The sequence below is a fragment of the Passer montanus genome, unplaced genomic scaffold (genome assembly GCF_014805655.1).
Source record: "Passer montanus isolate IOZ18808 unplaced genomic scaffold, ASM1480565v1 scaffold324, whole genome shotgun sequence".
Classification (NCBI taxonomy): domain Eukaryota; kingdom Metazoa; phylum Chordata; class Aves; order Passeriformes; family Passeridae; genus Passer; species Passer montanus.
Window position 1 is genome coordinate 3,843 of NW_024367975.1, and position 10,147 is coordinate 13,989.

The following is a 10,147-nucleotide window of genomic DNA, read 5'->3' on the forward strand; positions in this document are numbered from 1 at the left end:
TGGGATGGGATGGGATGGGATGGGATGGGATGGGATGGGGTGGGATGGGATGGGGTGGGATGGGATCCATGGGATGGGACAGGACAGGACGGGGCTGGCGCTGGGACAGGGACGCTGCCGGGCGGATCTGCCGGGCCGGAGCTGGCACAGAGGTGCTGACGGGCTCTCCCCCGGCCGTGCCATGCCTGTGGATCCCCGGGGCAGCAGCAGCTCCTCGCTGGAGCTGAGCGCGCTGGGCACGGCCGAGCACATGCACGCCTGCAGCTGGATCCGCAACCACCTGGAGGAGCACACGGACACCTGCCTGCCCAAGCAGGACGTCTACGACGCCTACAAGTGAGCCGGGCTGTCCCACGTCCCATGGCACCGTGTCCCTGTGTCCCCAAGGACCCCCCTGTCCTGGTGTCCCCTGTCCCCACCTCCCTGGGGACACCCTGTCTTCATGTCCCCTGCTCCTGTGTCCTTGAGGATCCCCTGTCCTGCTGTCCCTTGTCCCTATGTCCCCACCCCCCTGGGAACCCCTGTCCCAGTGCCCCACGTCCCTGGCCCTGCTGCCCTGGCAGTCCCTGGCATTCCCTGGCGCTCCCTGGCATTCCCTGGCACTCCCTGGCATTCCCTGGCGTTCCCTGGCGTTCCCTGGCATTCCCTGGCATTCCCTGGCAGTCCCTGGCGTTCCCTGGCGCTCCCTGGCAGTCCCTGGCGTTCCCTGGCGTTCCCTGGCATTCCCTGGCACTCCCTGTCCCGGGATTTGCCCCGTGTGACGCCCGCTGTTCCCCGCAGGCGCTACTGTGACAACCTGGGCTGCCGCCCGCTGAGCACGGCCAACTTCGGCAAGATCATCCGCGAGATCTTCCCCAACATCAAAGCCCGGCGCCTGGGGGGCCGTGGCCAATCCAAATATCCTTCCCCGGGCTGCAGCTGTGGTGCCAGCTGCTCTTTTCCCTGTCTTTTCCTTTCTTTTCCCATTTTTTCCCAGTTTTTCCCATTCTTTTCCCTGGTTTTCCCCAGTTTTTCCCATTCCTGAGGGTTCTTCAGGGGTTGGTTCCTGGATTTTTGGGCTCGGGAAAAGTCCTTGACTCTTCCCAACGTACTGCTACGGCGGGATCCGGAGGAAGACCGTGGTCAGCCTTCCTCCCCTGCCCAGCCTGGACCTCAAAGTGACCGAGACCGTGAGTGCTCGATGGGATGGGATCCATGGGATCCTTAGGATGGGATGGGATTGATGGGATTGATGGGATTGGGATGGGATGGGATGGGATGGGATCCATGGGATGGGATGGGATCCATGGGATGGGATGGTGGGATACAGGTCCTGCTTTGCTCCATGGATCCCCTCCTGTCCCCACCACGGTGTCCCATCCTGTTCCATGGGCTCATCCCTGTGTCCTGCCCTGCTCCATGACCCTCCTGCTGTCCCCTCCCTGCCGTCCTCCTGTCCCGGGTGTCACACACTGTCCCTGTCCCCGTCCCTGTCCCTGTCCCCAGCAGTCAGAGCCCTACAGCCGCAGTGTAGGGTGACACAGTGGTGACACAGGGGTGACACAGCGGTGACACCACAGCGGACACAGCGGTGACACAGCGGTGAGGGTGTCCCCAGCCCGGTGAGGGTGTCCCCAGCCCGCTGTCCGTGTCCCCAGCAGGCGGAGCTGGCCGAGCTGGCGCAGTCCTACAGCAGCGAGGTGACGGAGGCCGCGTGTGCCCTGACGTGCGACTGGGCCGAGAAGATCCTGCGCCGCTCCTTCAACAACATCGTGGAGGTGGCGCAGTTCCTGCTGCAGCAGCACATCATCAGCCCCCGCTCCGCCCACGCCGACCTGCTCATGGCCATGGTGCTCTCAGGTCAGCCCTGGGCACGGCGGGGACCGCCACACCCCGGGAGTCACCCACCCGGGGGCTGGGATGGGCTGGTCCCTCCTTGGCAGTGTGCCCTTCCACTGCGCCCCATGTCCCCTCCCCACTCCCAGTGTCCCCTACTCACTTCCAGTGTCCCCTATTTACTTCCAGTCTCACACTCCCAGTGTCCCCTCCCCATTCCCAGTGTCCCCTCCCCGCTCCTCGTGTCCCATTTCCACTCCCAATGTCCCCTACTCACTTCCAGTGTCACATTCTCAGTGTCCCCTCCCCACTTCCAGTGTCCCCTAGTCACTCCCAGTGTCCCTGTCTCACTTCCAGTGTCAGACTTCCAGTGTCCACTCCCTACTCCCAATGTCCCCTCCCCACTTCCAGTATCCCCTCCCCATTCCCAGTGTCCCTTCCCCACTTCCAGTGTCACCCTCCCAGTGTCCCCTCCCCGCGGCGCCCGCGCCGGAGGGGACGGCGAGGGACAGCGCGGCCGGGCCACCAAGCGCGCCCTGGAGGGAGCCGGGGACGGCACCGCCAGCAAGAGGAGGCGCGGGAGGCCCCGCAAGAGGCCCGGGGACAGCGCGGGGTCACCCGAGGACGGCGAGGTCCCCAAGGGGGATGAGGGAGGGGATTCGCCCCCAGGGGCGTCACCCGGCGGTGGCAGTGCCACCGTGCCCGGCGGGGACAGGGGCGTGGATGCTGCTGAGGGTGGCGGGGACAGCATGGAGGTGGACGGTGACACGGTGGCTAGTAGGGACAGCCCGGTCAGTGGCAGTGCCAGCGTTCCACTTGGGGACAGCCCTGTCAGTGGCAGTGCCACTGTGCCCCTTAGTGACACTTTGGTCAATGGCAGTGCCAGCGTTCCCCTTGGGGACAGCCCAGTCAATGGCAGTGCCACTGTGCCCCTTACTGACAGCCCAGTCAATGGCAGTGCCACCACCCCCCTTGGGGACAGCTCAGTCACTGTCAGTGCCACCACCCCCCCTAGGGACAGCCCAGTCACTGTCAGTGCCATCACCCCCCTTGGGGACAGCTCAGTTAGTGGCAGCATCCCTGGTGGTGGCTCTGCTGGTGGTGGCAGTGCCACTGTCCCCATTAGTGACAGCTTGGTCAATGGCAGTGCCACCACCCCCCTTGGGGACAGCCCGGCTGGGGGCGGTGCCACTGTCCCCCCTAGGGACAGCTCAGTCGGTGGCAGTGCCAGTTTCCCCAGTGGTGGCTCTCCTGGTGGTGGCAGTGCCATTGTCCCTCTCAGCGACAAGCCAGATGCTGGCAGTGCCAGCCCAGCCAGGGTCAGTGACACTGGGGACAGGCTGGACACTGGCACTGCCACCACCCCCACTGAGGACAGCCCAGCCAGGGTCAGTGACACTGGGGACAGGCTGGACATTGGCACTGCCACCACCCCCACTGAGGACAGCCCAGCCAGGGTCAGTGACACTGGGGACAGGCCAGACGCTGGCACTGCCACTGTCCCTGCCAGGGACAGCCCAGCTGGTGGCAGTGCCACTGCACCAGTCAAGGACAGTCTGGCCAGGGGCAGTGCCACCACTGGGGACAGCCCATGCCAGGGCAGTGCCACCATCCCTGCCAGGGACAGCTCACCCATGGCCAGTGACATTGGGGACAAGCTGGACACTGGCACTGTCACCACTGGGGACAGGCTGGACACTGGCACTGCCACCACTGGGGACAAGCTGGACACTGGCAGTGCCACCATGAAGGACAGGCCGGTCACTGGCAGTGCCACCATCCCTGCCAGGGACAGCTCGCCCATGGCCAGTGACATCAGAGACAGGCTGGACACTGGCAGTGCCACCACTGGGGACAGGCCGGTCCCCAGCAGTGCCACCATCCCTGTCAGGGACAGCCCCTCCAGGGCCAGTGAGTGCCAGCGTTCCCCTTGGGGACAGCCCAGTCAATGGCAGTGCCACTGTGCCCCTTACTGACAGCCCAGTCAATGGCAGTGCCACCACCCCCCTTGGGGACAGCTCAGTCACTGTCAGTGTCACCACCACCCTTGGGGACAGCCCGGTCAGTGGCAGTGCCACTGTGCCCCTTAGTGACAGCTTGGTCAATGGCAGTGCCAGCATTCCCCTTGGGAACAGCCCAGTCAATGGCACTGCCACCACCCCGCCTAGGGACAGCCCAGTCACTGTCAGTGCCATCACCCCCCTTGGGGACAGCTCAGTTAGTGGCAGCATCCCTGGTGGTGGCTCTGCTGGTGGTGGCAGTGCCACTGTCCCCATTAGTGACAGCTTGGTCAATGGCAGTGCCACCCTCCAGGGCCAGTGGCACTGCTGGGGACCGGCCTGTCCCCAGTGGTGGCACTGCCATTGACCAAGCTGTCACTAATGGGGACAGTGGCACTGCCACCACCCCGCCTAGGGACAGCCCAGTCACTGTCAGTGCCACCACCCCCCTTGGGGACAGCCTGGCTGGGGCCAGTGCCACTGTCCCCATTAGTGACAGCCCAGTCAATGGCAGTGCCACCGCCCCCCTTGGGGACAGCCCGGCTGGGGGCGGTGCCACTGTCCCCCCTAGGGACAGCTCAGTCGGTGGCAGTGCCAGTTTCCCCAGTGGTGGCTCTCCTGGTGGTGGCAGTGCCATTGTCCCTCTCAGCGACAAGCCAGATGCTGGCAGTGCCAGCCCAGCCAGGGTCAGTGACACTGGGGACAGGCTGGACACTGGCACTGCCACCACCCCCACTGAGGACAGCCCAGCCAGCCCATCCCGGGGCAGTGCCACCACTGGGGACAGGCCAGACGCTGGCACTGCCACTCTCCCTGCCAGGGACAGCCCAGCTGGTGGCACTGTCCCTGTCCCTGTCAAGGCCAGCCCATCCCGGGGCAGTGCCACCACTGGGGACAGGCCAGGCGCTGGCACTGCCACTGTCCCTGCCAGGGACAGCCCAGCTGGTGGCAGTGCCACTGCACCAGTCAAGGACAGTCTGGCCAGGGGCAGTGCCACCACTGGGGACAGGCCAGTCAGTGACAGTGCCACCGTCCCTGCCAGGGACAGGCCGGTCTCTAGCAGTGCCATTGTCCCTAGGAGGGATAGCTCTCCCAGGGGCAGTGGCACTGGGGACAGAGAGGTGCCTGGCAGTGCCACCATCCCTGTCAGGGACAGCCCAGCTGGTGGCAGTGCCACTGCACCAGTCAAGGACAGTCTGGCCAGGGGCAGTGCCACCACTGGGGACAGCCCATGCCAGGGCAGTGCCACCATCCCTGCCAGGGACAGCTCACCCATGGCCAGTGACATTGGGGACAGGCTGGACACTGGCAGTGCCACCAGTCCTGTCAGGGACAGCCCATCCAGGGTCAGTGACACTGGGGACAGGCTGGGCGCTGGCACTGCCACTGTCCCTGCCAGGGACAGCCCAGCTGGTGGCAGTGCCACTGCACCAGTCAAGGACAGTCTGGCCAGGGGCAGTGCCACCACTGGGGACAGCCCATGCCAGGGCAGTGCCACCATCCCTGCCAGGGACAGCTCACCCATGGCCAGTGACATTGGGGACAGGCTGGACACTGGCAGTGCCACCAGTCCTGTCAGGGAGCTGGACACTGGCACTGTCACCACTGGGGACAGGCTGGACACTGGCACTGCCACCACTGGGGACAGGCTGGTCACTGGCACTGCCACCACTGGGGACAGTCTGGACACTGGCAGTGCCACCGTGGAGGACAGGCCAGTCACTGGCAGTGCCACCATCCCTGCCAGGGACAGCTCGCCCATGGCCAGTGACATCAGAGACAGGCTGGACACTGGCAGTGCCACCACTGGGGACAGGCCGGTCCCCAGCAGTGCCACCATCCCTGTCAGGGACAGCCCATCCAGGGCCAGTGGCACTGCTGGGGACAGGCCGGTCACCAGGAGTGCCACCGTTCCCAGCAGGGACAGCCCAGCTGGTGGCACTGTCCCTGTCCCTGTCCAGGACAGCTCATCAAGGGCCAGTGCCACCATCCCTGTCAGGGACAGCTCGGCCAGGGCCAGTGGCACTGCTGGGGACAGGCCGGTCACCAGGAGTGCCACCGTTCCCAGCAGGGACAGCCCAGCTGGTGGCAGTGGCACTGTCCCTGTCAAGGACAGTCCATCCAGGGGCGGTGCCACCACTGGGGACAGGCCAGTCAGTGGCAGTGCCACCGTCCGTGTCAGGGACAGCCCATCCGGGGGCAGTGGCACTGCTGGGGACAGGCTGGTCACCAGGAGTGCCACTGTTCCCATCAGGGACAGCCCGGCTGGTGGCAGTGGCACTGTCCCTGTCAAGGACAAGCCTGTCACCGGCAGTGCCACCATCCCTGCCAGGGACAGCTCATCCCGGGGCAGTGCCACTGTCCCCAGGCAGGACATCCCAGCCAGGGCCAGTGGCACTGAGGACAGGCCGGTCACCAGGAGTGCCACCATCCCTGCCAGGGACAGCCCAGCTGGTGGCAGTGCCACTGCACCAGTCAAGGACAGTCTGGCCAGGGGCAGTGCCACCACTGGGGACAGCCCATGCCAGGGCAGTGCCACCATCCCTGCCAGGGACAGCTCACCCATGGCCAGTGACATTGGGGACAGGCTGGACACTGGCAGTGCCACCAGTCCTGTCAGGGACAGCCCATCCAGGGTCAGTGACACTGGGGACAGGCTGGACACTGGCACTGCCACCACTGGGGACAAGCTGGACACTGGCACTGCCACCACTGGGGACAGGCTGGTCACTGGCACTGCCACCACTGGGGACAGTCTGGACACTGGCAGTGCCACCGTGGAGGACAGGCCAGTCACTGGCAGTGCCACCATCCCTGCCAGGGACAGCTCGCCCATGGCCAGTGACATCAGAGACAGGCTGGACACTGGCAGTGCCACCACTGGGGACAGGCCGGTCCCCAGCAGTGCCACCATCCCTGTCAGGGACAGCCCAGCTGGTGGCAGTGCCACTGTCCCTGTCAAGGCCAGTCCATCCAGGGGCAGTGCCACCACTGGGGACAGGCCAGTCTCTAGCAGTGCCACTGTCCCTAGGAGGGACAGCTCTCCCAGGGGCAGTGCCACCCCTGGGGACAAGCCAGGCAGGGGCAGTGGCAGTGTCCCCATCAGGGACAGGTCACCCAGGGCCAGTGTCAGTGGGGACAGGCTGGGCAGGAGCAGTGCCACCGTCCCTGTCAGGGACAGGTCACCCAGAGACAGTGGCACTGGGGACAGGGCGGTGAGGAGCAGTGCCACCCCTGGGGACAGGCCAAGCAGGGGCAGGGCCACCCCTGGGGACAGGCTGAGCAGGGGCAGTGGCAGTGTCCCCATCAGGGACAGGTCACCCAGAGACAGTGGCAGTGGGGACAGGCTGGGCCGGGGCAGTGCCACCCCTGGGGACAGGCCGGGCAGGAGCAGTGCCACCGTCCCTGTCAGGGACAGCTCCAGTCGTGGCAGTGCCACTGTCCCTGTTAAGGACAGGTCAGCTAGAGCCAGTGCCACCACGGGGGACAGGCCAGGCAGGAGCAGTGCCACCATCCCTGTTAAGGACAGCTCATCCAGGGCCAGTGACACTGGGGACAGGCCAGTCAGTGGCAATGCCATCGTCCCTGTCAGGGACAGTGCAGCCAGGGGCAGTGCCACCCCTGGGGACAGGCTGGGCAGGAGCAGTGGCGCCCCTGGGGACAGGTCAGTCAAGGGCAGTGCCACCGTCGCTGTTAGGGACAGCTCACCCAGGGCCACCCCTGGGGACAGGGCAGTGAGGAGCAGTGCCACCCCTGGGGACAGGCTGAGCAGGGGCAGTGGAAGTGTCCCCATCAGGGACAGGTCACCCAGAGACAGTGGCAGTGGGGACAGGCTGGGCCGGGGCAGTGCCACCAGTGGGGACAGGCCGAGCAGGAGCAGTGCCACCAGTGGGGACAGGGCGGGGAGGAGCAGTGCCACCCCTGGGGACAGGCCGGGCAGGAGCAGTGCCCCCGTCCCTGTCAGGGACAGCTCCAGTCGTGGCAGTGCCACTGTCCCTGATAAGGACAGGTCAGCTAGAGCCAGTGCCACCACGGGGGACAGGCCGGGCAGGAGCAGTGCCCCCGTCCCTGTCAGGGACAGCTCCAGTCGTGGCAGTGCCACTGTCCCTGATAAGGACAGGTCAGCTAGAGCCAGTGCCACCGCGGGGGACAGGCCAGGCAGGAGCAGTGCCACCATCCCTGTTAAGGACAGCTCATCCAGGGCCAGTGACACTGGGGACAGGCCAGTCAGTGGCAATGCCATCGTCCCTGTCAGGGACAGTGCAGCCAGGGGCAGTGCCACCCCTGGGGACAGGCTGGGCAGGAGCAGTGGCGCCCCTGGGGACAGGTCAGTCAAGGGCAGTGCCACCGTCCCTGCCAGGGACAAGCCGCTGCCTGGCAGTGCCACCGTCGCTGTCAGGGACAGCTCACCCAGGGCCACCCCTGGGGACAGGGCAGTCAAGGGCAGTGCCACCGTCGCTGTTAGGGACAGCTCACCCAGGGCCACCCCTGGGGACAGGGCAGTGAGGAGCAGTGCCACCCCTGGGGACAGGCCAAGCAGGGACACTGCCACCCGTGGGGACAGGGCAGTGAGGAGCAGTGCCACCCCTGGGGACAGGCTGAGCAGGGGCAGTGGAAGTGTCCCCATCAGGGACAGGTCACCCAGAGACAGTGGCAGCGGGGACAGGCGGAGCAGGGGCAGTGGAAGTATCCCTGTCAGGGACAGGTCACTCAGAGACAGTGGCAGTGGGGACAGGCCGGGCAGGGGCAGTGCCACCCCTGGGGACAGGGGCAGTGCCACCCGTGGGGACAGGTCAGTCACTGGCAGTGGCAGTGTCCCCATCAGGGACAGGTCACCCAGGACCCCTGGCACTGGGGACAGGCCGGGCAGGAGCAGTGCCACTGTCCCTGCCAGGGACAGCCCAGCTGGGGGCAGTGGCACGGTCAGGGACGTGCCAGCCTGCGGCAGTGCCACTGTCCCCATCAGGGACAGCTCATCCAGGGACACTGCCACTGTCCCCATTGAGGACAGGCTGGCCACTGGCACTGCCACTGTCCCTGTTGGGGAGAGGCTGGTCAGTGGCACTGTCCCTGTCGGGGACAGGCTGGTCACTGACAGTGGCACCATTGGGGACAGGCTGGTCACTGACCGTGGCACTGTTGGGGACAGGCTGGTCACTGACAGTGGCACCCTTCCTGGCAGGGACAGTCCCTCCAGGGACAGTGGCACTCCTGGGGACAGGCCGGTCCCCGGCAGTGCCACCGTCCCCGTCAGGGACAGCCTATCCAGGAGCACTGCCACCATCGTGGACACGCCTGTCACCGGCAGTGCCACCCTCCCTGTCGGTGACAGCCCGCTGTGGGCCGGGGACAGCGCGGGGGCTGGCAGTGCCACCGCCCCCAGCAGGGACTGCCCGTCCCGGGGCACTGCCGCCATCGTGGACGCGCTGGTCACTCTGAGTGGCACCGTGATGGACAGGAGGATCCTGGGCAGTGTCACCGTGCCCGTCAGGGCCAGCCTGTCCAGGGGCACTGCCACCATCGTGGACACGCCCGTCTTCGTCAGCGCCACCGTCCTGGTGGGGGACTCCATCCCCAGGGTCACCGCCACCATCGTGGAGTCCAGGGTGCCCGGCCATGCCACCCTGCCCCCCGGGGACACGCTGGCCTGTGGCAGTGCCACCATCCCTGTCAGGGAGTGCCCGTCTGGGGACAGTGCCACCGTCCATGGAGGGGACAGCCCAGGCAGGGACAGCGCCACTGTCCCCATCAGAGAGTGCCCATCAAGGGACAGTGCCGCCGTCCCTGACAGGGACTGGACAGGCAGGGACGGTGCCACGGTCCCTGGAGGGGACAGCCCAGGCAGGGACAGTGCCACCGTCCCTGTTGGGGACAGCCCAGCTGGTGGCAGTGCCACCCTCCCTGTCAGACAGTGCCCGTCCAGGGGCAGTGCCACCCCTGGGGACAGGCACGTCACCGGCAGCCCCCCCATCATGGACACACCAGCCAGTGGCAGTGCCACCATCCCCGTCAGGGAGTGCCCGTCCAGGGGCAGTGGCGGCACCCTCGGGGACAGGCCTGGCAGTGGTGGCAGCCTCGGGGACAGGCCTGGCAGTGGCAGTGGCACCCTCGGGGACAGGCCCGTCACTCCCGTCCGCGTCAGTGTCATCAGGGATGGCAGGACGGGCACCAGGGTGGCACAGCGGGGACACAGCCGGGCCGGGTCCCCCCCGGGGGACACGCGGGGACAGTCCTGCTCTGGGCACCACGGGGGACACACGGGGAGGGGGTCCCCTGCGTCACACCAGTAAAAACACCAGTAAAAACCAGTCCCTGCAGCGTGGCTGTGTGTC

The 10,147-nt window shown here is 66.6% G+C and overlaps 1 protein-coding gene across 1 annotated transcript in view; it reads left to right on the plus strand.

Annotated features, from left to right (window-relative positions):
* RFX5 (regulatory factor X5) overlaps positions 1 to 10,124 on the plus strand; it is a 12,048-nt gene extending 1,924 nt beyond the window's left edge. Inside the window, exons 5-12 of the mRNA XM_039715338.1 lie at positions 205 to 336; positions 781 to 897; positions 1,088 to 1,169; positions 1,638 to 1,923; positions 2,227 to 2,611; positions 2,690 to 3,726; positions 8,754 to 9,663; positions 9,703 to 10,124. Coding sequence (XP_039571272.1) covers positions 205 to 336; positions 781 to 897; positions 1,088 to 1,169; positions 1,638 to 1,923; positions 2,227 to 2,611; positions 2,690 to 3,726; positions 8,754 to 9,663; positions 9,703 to 10,105 — 3,352 coding nt within the window. The 3' untranslated portion in view covers positions 10,106 to 10,124. The remainder of the gene's footprint in view (positions 1 to 204; positions 337 to 780; positions 898 to 1,087; positions 1,170 to 1,637; positions 1,924 to 2,226; positions 2,612 to 2,689; positions 3,727 to 8,753; positions 9,664 to 9,702) is intronic.
* Positions 10,125 to 10,147: the final 23 nt, after the last annotated feature.